The sequence below is a fragment of the Halichoerus grypus genome, chromosome 7, assembly GCF_964656455.1.
Source record: "Halichoerus grypus chromosome 7, mHalGry1.hap1.1, whole genome shotgun sequence".
Lineage (NCBI taxonomy): Eukaryota > Metazoa > Chordata > Mammalia > Carnivora > Phocidae > Halichoerus > Halichoerus grypus.
The window spans coordinates 54,161,666-54,180,378 of record NC_135718.1 but is presented as its reverse complement, the minus strand read 5'-3'; the positions used below and the strand labels follow the sequence as shown (position 1 = coordinate 54,180,378).

General features: G+C 58.7%; 1 protein-coding gene across 2 annotated transcripts in view; it reads left to right on the top strand.

Annotated features, from left to right (window-relative positions):
• Positions 1–18,713, top strand: part of UNC5B (unc-5 netrin receptor B) — an 80,968-nt gene that overhangs the window by 49,768 nt on the left and 12,487 nt on the right. Inside the window, exons 2-8 of one of the 2 annotated variants that reach the window (XM_036083937.2) lie at positions 10,348–10,572; positions 14,382–14,525; positions 14,990–15,093; positions 15,876–16,056; positions 16,665–16,832; positions 17,550–17,714; positions 17,939–17,971. In XM_036083937.2, coding sequence (XP_035939830.1) covers positions 10,348–10,572; positions 14,382–14,525; positions 14,990–15,093; positions 15,876–16,056; positions 16,665–16,832; positions 17,550–17,714; positions 17,939–17,971 — 1,020 coding nt within the window. The remainder of the gene's footprint in view (positions 1–10,347; positions 10,573–14,381; positions 14,526–14,989; positions 15,094–15,875; positions 16,057–16,664; positions 16,833–17,549; positions 17,715–17,938; positions 17,972–18,713) is intronic. The other variant, XM_036083938.2, reaches the window with a different exon arrangement.

Genomic DNA, 18,713 nt, shown 5'->3' with positions numbered 1-18,713 from the left:
AGGTGTGATCAAGGGGAGATGAGGATGTCTGATGAATGAATGAAAGAGTGGGGGTGAGTCCCTGCCCACCACCCTGTCTCCCTTGACGTGTGCCTGACCAGCCATGTGGGTCTTCCCCTTGGCCTGTGGCACCTGTCTCCCCACAGCTCCAGTGCTGACAGCTCAGCTGTTGACCCAAGGCCAGGGCCAGGGTCTTCCCCACCGGTGGAACCAGAGAGAGGCAAGGGTAAGAGCACTGGGCTGAGTGCCAGGATGCCCACGTTCCAGCCCAGCTTTGCTTCCCACCTGCTCCGTGACCTGAGCCCAGTTACTCTGACCCCTGGGAGCCCGAGTCTATAAGGTCTGCCTCCCTCAGGGCCCATGGAACCTTGGCCTTGAGGAAGAAGCAGAACAGCAGTATGGGTGAAGACCAGGGATGGACGCCACCTCCCCTCGCTCTCGGGGCCTGAGTGCAAACCCAGGTGGATTCCAGGCTCGGGAAAGGACAAGGAGGAGCCCCCGCACTGCTCCCCTTGCCCTCCACGGCTGGTGCTCTCAGCTTTCTCTTTCTCTGTCCCTCTCCCCCTGACTCACCTCTACCTCTCTTCATCTCTCCTCCTTTGTCCCAGGCCCCATTTCACGGATTGGCCAAGGCCAGAGCCCGCCGCCCTTTTTCTCCGGCCCTGCTGTGGTTTCCTTTGTGCGAATGTGATGCCCACATACTGGAGTTGCTGCAGCCACAGACGGGCGGTTTGCCCTTGGACAAGTCATTGCTCCTGTCTGGAAGGAAGGGCTTGGCCTCAGGTTTGAGGGTCCCGTAACCCAGGGTCTGAGCTGCCTCCTGGTGCCTGCCAGGTGGCCAACAACTAGCACTGGAGCAGGGTCTGGCCAGGCGTGGTGATGGTGCTGAGGGCGGCGGTGTGTGGGCCTTTGTCTCCCCTTGGCGAGGAGGGGTTGTTGTGCTCTAAGAACCGGCCTGACCCTGGCCTTCCCAGGAGGGTATGCAGACACCTCGCCTGGAAGGACAGCAGGGACATAAGTACACCGCTGTACCCATGGGCTTTTTCACTTTTCCGGGGGACAGGGACAGGACCTTGGGCATCTTTCTGTCTAGCTCCCAAATGTGCCAAGCCAACCTGATGTGATTGCCTAGTGGCTCCCCACACCAGCCCTGCATCCTGCCGCTTCTCCAGCCACCCGGGATGCTGTGCCGGGGGGGGCGTCAGCCCAGCTGGCCTGTGCCCGGGACGTGTAGGACTGTGCTGAGCGCCACAGAGATGCCTTGTGCATTTGGCTTGTGGTTTCAGGCTTCAGTTAAGGACCTTGCAAGGGAAACAGAATATACAACTGTATATGGTGGCAGTTCAGTAACAAAGTATGTGTCCTGTCTATAAGAGTCCGAGAGGACTGACATCCTGTGTTAATTCTGGTAAGCTGGGGGGTGGGAATGGGTGGTTTTTATTTTCATTCTTATTTTTTCCTAAATGGTCATCAGGAAAGGCCAAGGGGGGAAAAAAGTGTTTTCATTAGAAGGAAAAGGAGGATTTTTAAAATAAAGTTCCTCCTCCTGCCCTGGGAGTCTAGAGCCGAGTTTCTCTGCCGGCTCTGTTGCTCAGGTGCGGTGGGATTTTGAGGCCAGGCCACACCCTCTCTGCTCTCCATCCTAGAGGACAAGGATTTGATGGTCTCTGGGGTTCCATGGGTTAGCAGTGTCCTATAGGATCGGGTTTCCAAAGGGACTGCCTCCCAGAGCTCAGGTCAGCTCAGCCTGTGTGCGTCTGTCCCCTCTGGCCACTCCCTCCCCCCTCCATCTGCCACCCCAGGTGTTGGAAGAAGTCCTGCATCCCCAGTGGGCCCAGCTAAACAAGCAAACAGGATTTCCAGGTTCTCCAGGATCTTGCCTTCCAGAGAGCAGACCTGTCCAGACACAGACAGGGAACAATCAAATACAGGAAGAAGGTATTCCAGAGAAAGCTGAACACCGTCAAGAAAAACAGACAAACAAGCAAAACAACAGAAAGCCCCAGGACAATTGGGATGGCATAGGGGAGAGCAGAGGAGGATTGGTGTACACGGGGTGGTCAGGGAGGGCCTCACTCGGGAGGGGCAGGTGGCACTGAGATCTCGGGGACAGAGAGTCACTGCAGTACAGGGAGATTGGGCGGCGGCGCGCGTGCATTCCAGGAGAGAACAGCAAAGGCCCTGTGGTGGGAATAAAGGAGGCACATTCAAGGGGCAGGAAACACACCCAGGGGCTTGGATCGCAGTGAGGATGGGTGAGCCTCTGAAGTCAGAGGGTTGGATGCTGGGTGGGACTTCATTCCAGGAGCAAATGGCCGCTGTCAGAGGGTGCAAGCAGGAGAGGGAGATGGATTTCTGTTTCACAGGATGGCCCCGCTGCGAGGAGCGCGGATTGCAGGGGGAAGTAGGGAGCACCGTGAGGAGGTCCCAGCGGGAGGACATGCACTTGGGGAGAGAAAGGGAGGCCTCCCTAGTAGGACTGGAGCAACTCAGACGCACCCATCCCAACTCTGAATGGAGGAGAGATGACCAAATAAAATAGAGGGTCCCCTAGGAGCCCGAGCCACGGCCATTGCCTTAGAGCATTGACATAAACAGCTCTGAGAAAGGAGTCTCTGTCCCAGCCTAGTGGCGGGGATCCCGGGGAGAGGGTGGCAGCCTGTGACGGTGGGTGGGGTCTGCGTGTGTCTGCTGCTGTGAGCGTGTGTGTGTGTGTCTCAGTGTGACATCCTGGGGTCTGCACCAGGCTAGCAACAGGTCCCTCCAGGCTAGGATGGATCTCTGTTTGGCTGGGGCGTCCAGAACAAGTCTGGGACTTGTCAGGCCCACAGAGGTAGGAAGGCCAGGTGCTGGGGTGAGGACGCCAAGACCCTCTTCCCTTCGGCAAGCTAGTGAACTCTGGAGAGACTCTATTTGCTCATCTGCAAAATGGGCAGGAAAATAGCTGCCCCCTGCTAATCCCTCAGGGGCATCGTGGGCCAAAGGAGGCCTGTGGTTTAACAAGAAGAGCTTTGGGTCTCTCATTAGCTGTGAGCCTGAGCAAGTCCTTTTATTTCCTTGAGCCTCAGTCTCCTCCTCCGTGAAATGGAACACCTAGTTCACAGGATTATTGTATTGATGATGTTTGTTATCACACTGCATGTTGGTGAAAGGTTATTATCTGGAATGTGATGCATAAGAGGGCTTTGAGCCCCTTGTCTGAGAGAAGAGATGGAAGCAGAATGCCCCCTCCTTAGGGCCCAAGCGTCCAGGCATAGTGACACCCTGGGACCTAGGGCTTGGAAGAGGAGCCAGAAATTAGCCCTAGAGAGGCCCAGGCTGAGGGAGTCCAGTGGCTGAAGGAAAGGTGTGGGAGGAGGGTCTGGTCTTCTTGGGTGTGGAATACAGCCTCCCCAGGGACCACTGAGAGTCTGAGGGTAGGCCCAGTAACCATAGTGTCCCTCCTGACTTTGTAAGTCATGTGGCCCCCAATAAAATGGGGCCCAGGCTCCATTCCAGGAATCGGTGCCTCCCATCAGCTCCTTCACTTGCCCTCACTTGCCCCTGAGTCCTTCCATTTCTCAGGGTCAGCCAGACACCCCCCTTCAGGATGCAAGCTGCTGTCCCAGCTGGCCATCACGGCGAGGCCACTTCCTGTGGCCAGCACAGGAAGTGATGTCATGGGCACAGGCGGGTCTACCGAGGGTGTGGGAAAAGGGCTGTGCAAGGGGCCTCTTTTGTTAGGAGTAACTCAGCGTCCCCCAAGCCCGCCAGCCCCCATTTGTCATCAGTAACGGCCATTGTAACTGCCTCTGAGGGGGGCCCCAGCCTGAACCCCACAGCCGCCAGAAGCCAGGGCCAGATGGAAGAAGGGCTTTGTGTCCAGGGAGGGGTCCTTCCATGGGGGGTTTATGTGTTTTTAAAACATAATAATAAGTGGGCTTCTTCCCCCCCACTCTCCACACTCCCCACTGAGCACATCAGCCTCTCAGTGAATGGAAGAGATTTTCCATGCAGTGGGAGGTCAAGTCTGGCGAGAATCAGCCTGTGTCCAGGGGCTAGAGAGACTGTGATTGCTGATGATGAATGTGCCCAGCGTGGGGTGTTTCTCTCTCCCTCACCTCCCGCCTGCTCCCCTCTTCCCTCCCAGCCCTGCCCGTGGGCGTGGGCGCCACCTCAACGCCAGCCAGCCCTGGAGACGCACAGCCCTGCTCAACTACAGATGCCCACCTCCTGCTGCTGAGCCTAGGGGTCTCAGGGCTGGCCTTGTCACCCACCTGGGGACACAAACCACTGGGTGGGGGTGTCAAGGCCCTCCATACCAAACCCCTGCAGCCTCGTGCTGAGGTCTCTGCCTTGGGCAAGACCAGAGGTGGCCCCGGCTGAGATGGGTGGTAATGAGTTTCCATCCCAGGCAGGGGGAATACAGGGACCAAATGTTTGCCCCCAGCCCTGCCCTGGCTGTGCTGTCTACCCTCTTCAGCCCCGAAGCGGTAACTGCACCCTGGTCCAGCTTGGCTATTGATTTGCTGTGTGATGTTGATTAGTCACTTTCCCTCTCTGAGCTGGTGGAATGTAGGGCTCCAGGCCCCTCTGATTGTGCCTTTCTATGCTTCTGCCTGTTCTCCCCTTTCTTACAAATGGCCCCAAGAGGTAAAACAACCTTCCTGAGGCCTCGGTGGCAGAGTGGGGATTCGAACCCATCCCTCTCAGGGTCACCATAAGGGAAGCAGAAGCCCTCTGGCTTCCCTGGGTGTCTGGTGATAGTCTCCCTTTCAAAAATGTCTGAACACTGTAGTTTTAGCTTCTCCCTCCCCTCAGGGGGGGCTCTGGAAAATACACTTTCTTCACTTTGGTTCTGAAGCTACTTCCTTCACCTCCAAGGGCCTGGCTCCTGCTTATTCTAGTGGCTTAGATGCTGGCGCCTCTTAAGCAAGCCCATGGCCTTGACTTCCTCCCTGCCAAGTGGGAGCCTGTGTCCCCACACTGGGCCCTGCCCAGGCCCAGCCCCTGGGAGGGAGCACCCTGGCAGGTGGGGATTGGGCCTGGGCTCCCGGCTCTGTCCGGCAGGCTCCACTCCCCTACTAGGGGCCGGTTACTTAGTCCTGAACACCGTGGGGGACACCAAGGAAGGTGCGGTGTGCTCCCTGCTCTCCAGAGCAGCCACCAAAACTGCTAAGGAACCTTGGAGCTGCTGGAAGCAGGGACGTGCCTGCCAGACCCCACCCTGGTCACCCCTCCTCCCCACATTTTAAGTGGGTTGGGAGCAAAATGGAACTTGTCCATGAGGAAGCCAGGTTGGTGGTGAGGGGGTGCAAAACTGTGTCTCGTGCATATTTGAAAGCAGGGTGAGAAGGCCAGGGAAGGCAGCTCCGCACTCCAGAGGAACCACTCTTCTGTGGAACCTCAGAAGTTAAAATTGTAGCAATGGTTGGAACCTCAGACAGCGAATTTCAGTTGAAAGTAAGAAGGACTTTTCTATTAGGTCTGTTCAAAGGAGAAAAGCAGCGGTGAGTTCCCTGTCCCTGGAGGGATGTGAGTCAAGATTGGACGGAGTGGATGGGGGGGGTGTTGTACAAGATGGCCCTTACAGTAACCTGTCTCCCTGCGAATCCACATCCACGTGACACCACCCGACAAGGGCCCTCAGGCAGCTGTAGGTAAATTGGAAGTGAGGGTTTGAATGGCGCCCACCAGAGGTCCAACCTGGTGGTGCTGGTGGTCCTGGTGAGCTGAGGCCTGGGGTGGGAGGGCCTGGGCTTGGTTGGTGGAGCCTAGCAGCAAAGAGTGCCGTAGGACCACGGTCTGTGCGGGGCCTTTGAGCGAGGATTAACAGTGGCAAAAAAGGTGACCACGCTTGAAGGAAATTCGCTTCAGGAATTAAAAATGGACCCAGTGGGACACCATCCTACACGGACAGATTCCACGGTAAGGCACCTTCCAATCTCAACGTGATCGAACCAGAGTAAGGCTTGAGAGATTGGTTCCAGCAGCTTCCCGGTGTTCGAGATGGGGGCTGTGAGGTCAGAGGAAGGCCAGCGGCGACACCAGCCCCCAGCTGGGGTGCAGACCCAGACCTCCTGGCGTTTTCCCACATCTGACCGTCTGTGGTTACATCTGTTCGAGGATGCGCCCTCCTACCTTCATCCTGGGATAGCCAGGCCGTTCGTGTATGTGGCTTTAAAGGCAGGTTGCCTTTTAAATGAGTTCTGCTGTTAGAAAAATGCACTTGATGTGGTATATTTTCCCGCCAGCCGGAACTCCAGATCCGGATCCGGCCTGGCAGAAGCAGGCTGTCCTCCGCTGGGGGCTCTTCTCGGGTGTTTGAGTCTCCTCTGTGAAGAGCTGTAGCGAAGCCAGGGTGACAGGTGATGGGGAGAGATGGCCCTTCCTCCCACTGACTAGGGGACCTTGCCATGGGGCAAGTCCCTGGGTGCCCCATGTCTTCATCTGGAAAATGGGAAGATAATCGTCACCTTGGGGGTTGTGGGAAGTAAATTGGGCAAAATATTTAAAGTACGTGCCACATAGTGGAAGCAAATGCCAATTCCAATTCAGAAGTCAGATTCAGGTACCCGAATGCCTGGATTTGCCCCTTCGCTCTCTGCTGCTTCCTGGCTGTGCGGCCCTGTGCCAGGTACTTCGTCTCTCTTGGCCTCCGTTTCCTCGTCTGTAGAAGGGGCATAATAATAGTTTCCCAAACGGTGTGCCAAAGCACCCCACGGTGCTGCACACATTCCCAGGGGTGCTATGGGAAATTGTTCATCTTGGAGGAAAGACAGCTGTGCTGAACAGCTTGCTGGACACCTCCACAACTGTTTGCTCAAGATAGCTTTCAATTTCAACATTGTATCACACTTCTGTCCTTTACACAGCATCCTGTCTTTGCAGAGGTAGAAGTACTCTGCGACAGACAATGAGGGTGGAGGGGCCAGTCTGATTCCAAGACTTGAGAAGCTGTGCCCAAGCCGTGTGCACACCCCCGTGACTAGCCAGTGTGGCTCTTTAGGAATGGAATACGAATCTTATTTTTTCCTCCTATTTATGGGTATTGTCTTTTCAACAATATGGCTACCAAGTTGTTAGGAAGGACACACACGCGCGCACACACACACACACAAGCTGTTTGGATCTAACTATCTAATAAACAGAACCACTAGGAATTTCTTTTCGCCTTGGGATAAAAATTACCAAGACACTAAAGACCAAAGAAGTTTCAGAAGCTCTGTGTGGGTTGATGCGAGACTCCGTGAGTTCAGAGGAAAGCTGCAGGCAGAGGAAGCCCCCCGGGGACCCTGAAACTCCATCACTCTTCTCCCTCTAGGCTGGCCCTCACCTGGGATGCCTGTGGAGCCTCCCTCAACTGCGAGGGCCCAAGCCAGGGGTCAAGCCAAGGAGAAGTGTCCATTAATGAGGGCGGGAGCCCAGCTTAGCAATTTTACTGAATTTGCATTCACTGAGCACCTACTACATGCCTGGCAAGCGTACAGTCTGCTGGTGGTCCGCCTGGGGAGGAATTCTCAGGTCAGACCTGGTCCTTCTTGTCTCTTGGCAACATCTGAATCCAGGACACCTGGGGGGTGGGGACGTTGCAAGTAGCTACATCGAGAGCCCCCCTGCTTGGCAGGGCTGGAGAGGCACCGATGAGGATCCCCAGCCGCATCCCTGCCAAGGCCAGAGAGGAAGCTTTGTGCCAGGGTGGAGAGGAGAGGTGGGGCCAGGGGAAGCCAGGCTCGGGCCCTGCTGCACTAATGGATGTCTCGTGTTTACTTTCCTCCGCCGCGTCTGCGCCTGCTTTATAAATGAGCCGCATTAGGGTTATAAAACCAAGTCATAAATACAGGCTGCAGTGCCGCAGAGAGCGAAGACAGCCATCACCTGGGGGCTGGGGGCCGCACGGTTAGAAAGGAGAGCTAGCAGGTGCCTGGACCCACAGGCTCCCATGCACCTTCTCTCCCACCCTCCAGAGGGAGGCCTGGTCCCCTCATTTCACGGATGAGGTGCCTGAGGTCAGGAAGGGTGACTTCAGACCCAGAGGTGGCTGCGTCTGAAGTCTGCGCCCTGCCTCACACCCCCCGTACCTGAGACAAGCAGGGTGCTCGCAGCAGTTGGTGGGGGGGCTTGGAACCTTGCAGGTGCTCTGCTGCCCACAGGCCCTCCTGGCTCCACCCGCTCTCAGGCCCCTGGGAGACACTGTCCAGCTCACTGGGCACTGTTTCATCTTGCCATCAACTGCCCAAGCTCCCAGAGCCTAGGGGCTGCCAGTCTTCTACCTACAAAGAAGGGGTCTCCCTGCCTGGCAGAGGGAAGTGGGCGTGGAGAAGCCCCAGGATCCTCAGGGCTCTTCCCAGTTTAGCTGCCCGCTAGCCAGGGAGCCTCGGTCAGTCATTACCCCACGCAGATGGTCTTCATCTTCAAAACAAGGACCGTTCCAACCTTGCTGACCCTTTAATGAGAGAGCTCTTAGAGTTGTGGGGTCCTGGCTGGTGTCAGGATGTATCAGGATTCTCGGACACGGGGACACTCCCCATGTTACTGAGCTACTCCGGTGGCCAGCCGCGCGGGCAGCATCCCAGACGCCGGGGTCTGTTTATCGGGTTCAAACCTTGGCTCTGCCTCTTGCGAGCTCTGTGCCCTAGAGCAGGTTGCTTCACGTCCCGGAGCCTCAGTTGCCCCACATACAAACCAAAGACTAACATGAGTACCTTACAGAGTTGTTGCAAGAGTTAGGTAAGCTGACTGCGTACAGTTCTAGCAACACAGTACCTAATGCGAGGCGAACGTTAGTTGCCATTTTCATGCAACAGCTTGCACCTACTATGTGCTAGACCCTCCTGGGCGCTCATGCTTATCTAGCTCGTGTGGTCCTCAAAGCAGCCCAGGGGAGGGTGTTTTACCTCCCTGCCATCTTCAGAGACGAAGTAACGCGCTGGGAGTTAAAGGGCTATCCTAGGGTCACACAGAACATGCTGGGTGGAGCTGGATTCACACCTTCTTGCGGGCTTCCCCTTCGCTCCCGCAGGTCACACACACACACACTCCACCCGGGACCGAGTGCCTGGAGCCAGTGACAACCTATGCATGTTCTCAGAGTGCCTGAACCCCACCCCACCCCAAGTCTTAGCAGGACCTCCTGGTCCACAAAGAGATGGCATGTTTTGTTCATTCTGCTCTTGGAGAACGGAGTGTCCCCTTGGCCCCTTTGCACCTAGGGGCCAATGCATGGCCCATCGTGGCCTCCTGGGTTGGGGGATAAGTGCCTCCTGGGCCGCCCCCCCACTTGAGGGACTGGGTTGTGCAACAGTGGCAGGCCATGGCCGGCTGTGAGGGGCTGGGCGGATGCACACTCCTGCAGTTTAATTCATTGTTCCCTCTGGAGCTTGGCCCCCCACTGCTTGTCCCAGCCACCTGATTGTTTGGCGCTTGGTGTTGGAAAGTCAATTTTCCTAAGTGGATGGTGAACCAATGGGCTGGCCTGGCCTGGTTTCCCTCCCTCCCAGCGCTGCTGCTGGCCAGCCCCTCTCCCTTCCTGTTTGTCTCACCTCATGAGGCGCTGTTGTTTCCAGGGAGGCCGGTGGGCCAGTGTTCCCATTTGGCCCCTTGTTGGGGAGGACGTTGTTGGAGGCACAGCCTATCTGCGTTCCCAGGCTCTGCAGTTTTCTTGTCTGTGGTTAGGGTGGAGGGTGTGGGTTTGGCTGAGGTGGGAAAGGCTAAGGAGTGGGGCAGAGACATAGCCCAGAGGAGGGGAGGCTCTGTGTAAAGGCTGCTGGGGAGGTGGTCTCCCCGTCCATGCTGCTGCCTGCCTTGGGCATTCTGGAGGAGGAGGCCCTGTGGGGGTGCCAAGCTCCAAGGAATCCAGGCCCGGTGCAGCCACCCGCCCCACCTCACCCCACCTCATGCCTCTGTGGGTCCTGGTTTGTCTCTCCACTTGCACCAGCCTGGCTGGCCGGGGCTGCAAAGGGCAGCTGTGACTTCAGGGCAGAGCTAGCCTGCTTTGTGCTCCGGCCTCAGCCCCATTCCAGCCCTTCACGTCCTGGAGCATCACCGTGGGAAACTGGAGGGAGGCTCAGTAGGTCCAGTGCAGGGGACACTGGGGAGGGCTAGAGGGGTATCCTCGTCCAGATGGATCACTTCAGCTCTCCAGGCCACCCTGACATCTCGATCTGTAAAGAAGTAGGATCGCCCAGTATCAGAGAGCTAGGACTGGCTCCAAAGCACAAGCTCTTAAGAGCTGGGTGGGATGGGGAAACTGAGGCCCCCAGGAGTGCCAGACCTTGCCGGGGTCACAGAGGGCATCCCAGCTGGTCTCCAGCTGCCCATCCCCTCCTCTTAGCCTGCAGCCTCACGGAGCCCACCCTCCCTCCACAGGCACGGATTCTGGCAGCGAGGTGCTCCCCGACTCCTTCCCGTCGGCGCCGGCTGAGCCCCTGCCCCACTTCCTGCAGGAGCCCCAGGACGCCTACATCGTGAAGAACAAGCCGGTGGAGCTGCGCTGCCGCGCCTTCCCCGCCACACAGATCTACTTCAAGTGCAATGGCGAGTGGGTCAGCCAGAATGACCACGTCACGCAGGAGGGCCTGGATGAGGCCACGGGTGAGCCTGCCCCACTCGTCCGGTCACCCCCAAGACACCAGGGCCCAGGGGTGCCAGGGACGCTGGGTCCTGGGCCTGGCTCCACCCTGGGCTCCGTGTGAGACTTCACACAGCCATGGCTCCCCCTGGGCCTCAGTTTCCCCTCTGGGGTTCATCCTGGATCCGTATCTCCCCAACGGTTGACCACATGTCCCTGTCTGATTGGGTTACCAAATGAAAGAGCACCGAATCCTTTTCTCTCCACCTCCAGCTTACATCAGGGAGCAATGGGGGGGGGTGCTAGAGTTCTTACAGGCACACACGCACACCCCAGCACCTGCCGTGCCCCTTGCATAATGAAGAGGAGCTGCCCTGTCTGCAGCCCTGGCCCCCAGCATGTACCCAGAATCCTAGATCATCGTTAGTGTCAGAGGGCCTCTGTGTTTGTGGGGAGCGATTCTGTTCCCGTTCGTGAGAAGGATGCGTCTCCTCCATAGAGATCAGCTGTTTTTGGTTAAAAGACAAGGTTGATATTAGCAAGTAAATAACCATAGAGGTGGTGCTAGGACATAGCCCGGATCCTGAGAGGAAGATGCACGTGGGGTCCTGGGCACCCCCAGCAGTGCCCCCGAGGCCAGGTGTGGGCTTCTGTGTCCCCAGGCCCCTCGGGGGGTCCTTTCCAGGGCTCAGGCCGGGGAGCAGGGCCATGCTGCTGCTGGTGACCTGCAGGTGGCCAGTGCCAGGCAGCCCAGCCAGGCCCGGGTGCCCGGGACCCCTCGCCCCACAGCCGCCTCTGCTTTGGTCTTGCTGCTACCACCTCTTCCCTCATCCTTCTCTCCCTTCTTTTTCAGCCTTCTCTTGTTTCCTTCTGTCTCTCCGGCCTCTCCGTTCTCACCCCTGTCTCTCTATGTCTGTCTTCCCTTATGTCTGTCTCTCTGTCTCCCCCACAACATGCTCTCTCTCACTCTCTCTCCTTTCTCCCTCCTTCCAACTTCGTTTTTCTGTGAAAAGCTCGCAGATTTCAGAACCACCCAGACTTAAAACCATACCCCAGAATGTACTTAATGCCACTCAACTGTATATGTTAAAATGGTAAGTTTTAGATTATATATATATTTTACCAACATTTTGAAAGAATTTTAGAAAATAGATTTGGAGTCTTATGCTCCCCCAAAATCTAAAAAATAAAATCAGGGATTTTTAAAAGAGAGAAAAAGGAAGCCTACCCCAGCTGCTCCCAGTCTCTGGTTGTGTGACTCTGGGAAGTCCGTCACCCTCTCTGAGTCCCACTTCCTCTCCTTGTAAACTGGGATGTTAACGGAAGGTCCCCATGGGGGTGGAACACGGTGGGGCCTGCAGTGTTGAGCATAGTGCCAGGACCCAGCAGGCACTCAGTAAACCCCATTTCTTCTATCCTCTTTCTGGCTTTTTCTTGGCCTCTTTCCTCTTGAAACCTGTCCTTATTTCTCTGTCCCCCTGAGCCCCTCTGGCCCTGATCGGAGGTCAGTGGTGGGGGTCTAGACCGAGCAAAGGGATGGTGTACCCTGCTGGGGCCTCTCACAAACCCTGCAATTACAAGTAATAGTAACAGCATGGCTCCTTCTCCCCTGCTACCAGGCACGCGAGCCCTGCCAGACCCCGAAATTGGGGCACTCTGGTCCCCATTAGCGACAAAGAATAGACCGTTGTCCTGTGGGCGCTGCCTTGGCGGCCGTGTGGCTGGTTCCTCCTCAGCCTCCTGCTCCCCACCCTGGCACTCCTGGAGACCCTGGAAGAACAGAGGATGACAGCTGGGGGCCAGAAGAGCCGAGACAAGCCCCCCAGCCACCAGCTCATGCCGGATTGGGGCAAGCAGCCCAAGCCTGGGTGTCCCGGCCCAGGCGCCACCTGCCAGGTGGCCGCCGGGCCGGAGGGGGGCACACCTGGTGCTGGGCCCAAGTCTGGGCGACTGAAGGTCCTTGTCCTCTCTCTGTCTGCTGGTGACCATCACCAAGGTGTTGAGCCCCACTGGGTGATGGTTTGTCTGTCCAGCTGTTGGGGGCTTCTGGATGGATGACCCCCTTGAGAGGGACCCCCCCTTCCAGTTTCACAGCCCAGTGAATGAGGGGTGGGGGACCCGGCTGTGCTGGCCTGGGCGACGCCGCTTTGCTGGTCGAGCCAGGACTCCGGGCAGCCACTGTGAGCAGGCCCAGCCAGTCCCCCAGGAGCAGCCTCTTCCCTCCCGATGCTCCCCGATGGCAGACCCCCAGCCCCCTCCCACTTAGATCCCTGGGGTTTTCCTCACTGTCTGGGCTCCCAGTGCAAAGGCCATCCTACCCCATGATCCAGGAGAGCGAAGGCAATGCACTTCACTGGGAGAGTAGAGCTCTAACCAGGCCAAGACACAGATGGTTGATCTCAGCTCTGCCGGCACCTTGAGGTGGGACGTCGGGCCTGCCACTGACCCTCTCTGAGCCTCCGTTTCTTCACATGTGGAAGGAAGGGGCTGCATGAGATCCACATGACCTTCCAGAGTAGATTTGTATTCAGCCTTGGCTGGGTGCTATGGCAGAGTGATTGTCATGCTGAGTGTCTACCATGATGAGAGAACTGAGGCTCAGAGAGGCTGAGTAACTGAGTGAAGGTCACACAGCTGGGGAGTCAGGTTGGGGCCAGGATTCAGACCTGTCCAGCCATCCAACCCTACACTTGACCACCATGCCACAGTAGCATGGAGTGTTGGCAATCCTGCCCTTGAGGGGCTTATCAGAACCCACGTGTAAGCATGAGAGGATGAGCTGGTACACATGGCAGGGAGGAGCAGCTTTAGGGATTCTGAAAATGGGGGTAGTCAGGAAGGGCTTCCTGGAGGAGGAGTCCTTGCTGTCCTCCCACAAGCTTTGGGGAAGAGCTTTGGATGGTCATCCTAACCCAGAAGGGTTCGTTCCTTTTCTGAGCATAAGGGGCTTTGTCGAAGGTTGGCAGAAGAGTGACTGATCCTTCCTGGGCAGGCTGGTGGACCCAGTTATCCAGAGAGGCCTCCAGGCCCTAGTAGGGAGCTGTTGAGAGATTGGAGGGTTCCCAGGAAGAGAGGCCTCCCACCAGCTCCAGCTCCTACCCAGAGAGAGGCCACATGCTGTCTTCACATATTTGTGGAACACCTTTTCTGTGCCAGGTCCTGGGCCCCAGCAGTAAACAGGGCAAAGCCCTGCTTTATTCTCCTGCAGGAAATATGTAATTCATACATGACCACATCAATAGATGATACAGTTCCAGAGAGTGGTCAGTGCTGTGGGGAAACCAGGCTGGGCAGGGAAAGAGAACTGCACAGCCCAGTCGTGCTCAGTGTGGTACTTGGGGTGGGCCAGGGTCAGAGGGGCCTTCCCTCTAGAAGTGAGGCCCAGCCCAAAGCTGATGGTGACTGGGAGTCCATTGGCCGCAGGGGGGACAGAAGAGAGTTCCAGGCAGGGAACTGGATGTGCAAAGGCCCTGTGGCTGCGGGGAAGATGCCCAGGGAGGCTGTGGCGGGTAGACAGTGTAGGGCCTGGCAGCCATGTGGAGGATTGAGGTCTTTGTGTTGTGAGGACCGGAGGCACAACCAGGGGAGTGACGTGGCATTTGTGCATTTTGCAGAGCACACCCCGGCTTTAGGGCAGGACATGGCTGGCACGGGGGCAGAGGGCTTGCGCTAGCCGGGGCAGTCTTCAGGGGAGTGGCAGTGGCGGCTCGAGCCAGGGAAATACATGGAAACGAGAGGCACTTGGCAGAAGAGAGACAGATATCCCAGTGCCATGGCCCCTGCTTCCCATCCTCAGACCCGCCCCCTGCTGACATCCGTCTCCCCCTCTCAGGCCTGCGGGTACGGGAGGTCCAGATCGAGGTGTCCCGGCAGCAGGTGGAGGAGCTGTTCGGGCTGGAGGATTACTGGTGCCAGTGCGTGGCCTGGAGCTCCGCCGGCACCACCAAGAGTCGCCGGGCCTATGTCCGCATCGCATGTACGCCGTCCCAACACCCCCGCACCCCATTCCCCCGGGGCCCCTTCCCCTTGCCCATGCCCCCCCCCAGAAAGGAAGTTCCTCCTCTGTGGGGGCATCCCTGGCTGAAGATGCCCACCGCAGGGACGTCAGGGCCCGTGGATGCCCGCTCAGAAGAAGCCTCCTAGACCCAGAACGGGGCCACCTCTGGCCTCAGGATTTCTAACGGCCCCTTTCACCTACTTCTGTAAAGGGAGCTGCCTGCTTCCGCACCATCCTGGGTTGTTCTGTGCTTAGTACCCCAGAGTCAGGGAGGGAAACCTGTTCCCCCAGCTCCACCCGGTGAGGCCCCACTTTGGTGACAAGGAAATGCCCCAGGTCGAGCCCGTTCCCTTGGTGTGCACTCCCACCTAGTGGCTAGAGCGGGGCGCTTCAGGCTTTGGTTCCACCTCATTGTGCCTGGTGACCCCTCTTCCTTCTCCCAGACCTGCGCAAGAACTTCGATCAGGAGCCTCTGGGCAAGGAAGTGCCCCTGGACCAGGAGGTTCTCCTGCAGTGCCGGCCACCGGAGGGGGTGCCTGTGGCTGAGGTGAGGGGGGACAAGGGGAATACTAGGCATGGCAGAGACCAGCCAGGCTTGGTATTTACTACCAGCCACGGTGCCTCAGCCTCCCAGAGCTCTCCCCATTTCATAGATGGGAATATCAAGGCTTGAGACAGAGAAGGGAACTACCACCTCTGCAGAACTCAGAATGTGTGGACCCCAGCCAGGCCCTCCACAGGCATAACCCCGAGGGATGGGGCAGAGCTGGGGCAAGATCCCCAAGGGCACCTTGGGCAGGCCCCAGGCTCAGTCTCTTATAAGACTAAGCCAGTGGCCGAATCCTCCTTCCCCACCCAGAAGCCAAAGCGCCAGCTTTATGGACACCAGAGGGTCTCCATAATGCGTGGGCCTAAACATGATGCACCCCACGTGGCCTTTGCCTTAATGGTGAAGGCATGCACTACTAGCTAATGCTTATTTTGCACTTCCGGGGAGCTAAGTACTGTTCTTCACACTTTCCACACTAACGTGTTTGGTCCTTGCAACATCCCTGTGGGGTCGATGCTAATAAATGCCGCCCTCCATTTGATGAAATTGAGGCCGTCCAGCTGCTGGGTGGTTGTCACAAGCACTGGGTTCTGTACCACCCAGCACAGGGCCTGGCCCGTGGAGGGCCTGCCTCACCGTGTCACCACCGTGGGTGGCCATGCATAGAACTGCTATCCTGGTTTTGGCCGCCCTCCCTTCCCCTCCACAGAGGGCCCACTCCCCGGGATGCAGGTGAGTAGGCAGCGGGCCCTCACGCCCCCGCAACCGCACTCCTGCAGGTGGAGTGGCTGAAGAATGAGGACATCATCGACCCCACCCAGGACACCAACTTCCTGCTCACCATCGACCACAACCTCATCATCCGCCAGGCCCGCCTGTCGGACACGGCCAACTACACCTGTGTGGCCAAGAACATTGTAGCCAAGCGCCGCAGTACCACCGCCACCATCACGGTCTACGGTACGGCCCACCCGGGGGCAGCCGGGCCGTCTGCCCACTCACCGCGTCCTGCCCAGGAGGCCAGCAGGGCCCCGGGGGACAGCTGGGCGGCTGAGGCCCAGAGAGGGGAGGGGCCTTCACCGAGATCACACAGCCAAGCTAGCAGTCAAGTCAGGCCCTCCTGGGTTTGGGGTTGGAACGGGGCCCAGTCGGTATCCTCATGCCCGAGCCTGGCGTCCCAGCAGAGTGAGGAGCGGCCGCCTAGGCCTGCAGGCTCTTCCTTGCTGTTCCCTTGGGCAGGAGAGGCAGAGCCATAGCTGAGAGGCCTCGAGTGTGGTAGAAAGAACCCCATTTCGGGCTCCATTACCGGGTGACCTTGGGTAAGCGTCAGCGCTCTCTGGACCATCGTTTGTCATTGTACAATGAGGCTGGGGATAGACCGTGACCTCCCTGGTCCCCTCTGGTGCTGACGGCTGTAGCCCAGATCTGTCCCCGGTGCTATGGCGGGAGGGGTCCAGTTAGGAAAGGCCAGGCCTCAGCAGAAGGGCCTCGTGGGGGCTGGAGATGGGGTTAGGGGGCCCACAGGTCGCAGGGCCAGGCCCGGCAGGTGACACCCGCTGCCCTCGCAGTGAACGGTGGCTGGTCCAGCTGGGCAGAGTGGTCGCCCTGCTCCAACCGCTGCGGCCGTGGCTGGCAGAAGCGCACGCGGACCTGCACCAACCCGGCCCCGCTCAATGGAGGCGCCTTCTGTGAGGGCCAGGCCTTCCAAAAGACCGCCTGCACCACCGTGTGCCCAGGTAAGGCCGCGGGCCAGCCGGCAGCCCGCCCACCCCGGTTCCCAGCCCAGTTCCCAGCCCCACTTTCTGTGCTGTGTCAGCTGCCACGCTCAGGGTGGCCGTTCTCTCCCCATTGTGGGGGGCAGTAGGGGCTTGTCCTGGGGCCCGCGGCTGGCGGAGCAGGCCGGACGGGATGCCGTGGCCTCTGGCCTCTCATTCTGCGCCAGGCTGCTAGAGAGACAGACACGGGCACAGAGCTGCCGTCGGAGGGGTGGGCTCTCCTGCCCCCAGGCTGAGGGTTCTCGGTGTCAGCCCCCAGGGCCGGGGTCCCAGCGCTGCCTGGGGTCAGTAGGAGCCTGTGCTCCTGCCCTTGACCTAGACACGTCTTGCCCGCCACTCCTAATCCTGCAAAGGTCCTCTCTTCTCCTCTCATCTTCGCCTCACCCTGCGCGTCCCCTTCCGTGGGTCCCTTGCATGCCTGGTTTTGTCCCGGCTCTTATGTTCTTGTGTGTTTGCCTTGGGTTTGAGTCCCTGTGAGTGCCCTGGGCTGCGTCTGGGTGAGGGACCGTGTGTGCGTGTGTTCTGCCCGCCCACCCAGCGCCCCCGGCTGCCCTGGCACGGGGCCCCGTGGCTGGGGGTGGCTGTGCTTGCGCCTGGCTCCCTCTCCTGCCGTAGCGCGCGGGGACGTGTGTGCGGAAGCGCGCGGTGTCCCACGTGCTGTGTGCCGTGCTCCCACAGTCGACGGAGCGTGGACGGAGTGGAGCAAGTGGTCGGCGTGCAGCACCGAGTGTGCCCACTGGCGCAGCCGAGAGTGCATGGCGCCCCCGCCCCAGAACGGAGGCCGGGACTGCAGCGGGACCCTGCTCGACTCCAAGAACTGCACGGACGGGCTGTGCGTGCAGAGTGAGTCCTTGGGACGGCAGGGCCCCCTGGGGGTGGGGGCTCGAGCCGGACGAGTGGGGCCCCCCCAGCCTGCCCCAGGCATCCGGTGCGGGCTGCGGGGGAGCAGCCCCTGGGGGCCTCTGCCCACCCGCCACATGCATCATCTCATCTGCGCGTTTCCTGTCACCTCACCACCCGTTCTCTGCCACCTATGTCATTGTCTTTCCCTTTATTTCCCTCGACAGATAAGAAAACTCTAAGTGACCCCAAAAGCCACCGTAAGTCCCATTTCATGGCTGTCCTCTTTCCTCTGGGGGATCCCTGGCTCTCCTTGACTGGCTTTTCCGGGGTGTGGGTGCAGGGCAGGGTGGGGGACAGGGAGACTCGAAGGTGCCCCCTCACCCACCCTCCATGGGGTCCCCCGGCCCCCGGTGCTGCACGCGTCACGACCTCCATCGCGTGCAGACAGGCAGACCAGCAGCTGACAGAAAGGACGCCGTCCCCAGCCTCCCGTGACGGAAGAAGATGGGGCTCAGAGAGAGGAAGGGACTGACCGGGGATCCAGCCAGGATTTGAATCTAACTAGTTATGTGGCCAAAGCTGGTGCTCTTAGCCTTGCACCCTCAGCTTTCCTCTCTGTGACAGGGCCAGCACCCAGGCCCACACTGTCAACCCGGAGCCCCTCACTGTACCCCCAACAGCGGGACTAGTTCTCCAGGAAACCCGCTGCCCAGCGTCAGCCCCAGGGGGCTGGTCAGCTTCCTCCCCAGGCTGTGCTGTGGCAGCCCCAGAGCAGTAAAGCTGCTCAGGCAGATTGGCCTGTGGTAATTAAACCGTAATTTCCAAATAATTCCAGAATCATAAAATCAGCTGTGAGGCCCTGGGCCCAGCTCAGAGGGGGGGCTGGGCTGGTGTCCCCCAGTGGTCAGGGAGAGCATCAGGAAGCAGAGCCAAGCCCTTGAGGGCCTCCTCTGGCAGCTCTCCCGGGGGCCAGGAACCTCCGGGAGCCCAAAAATGAGG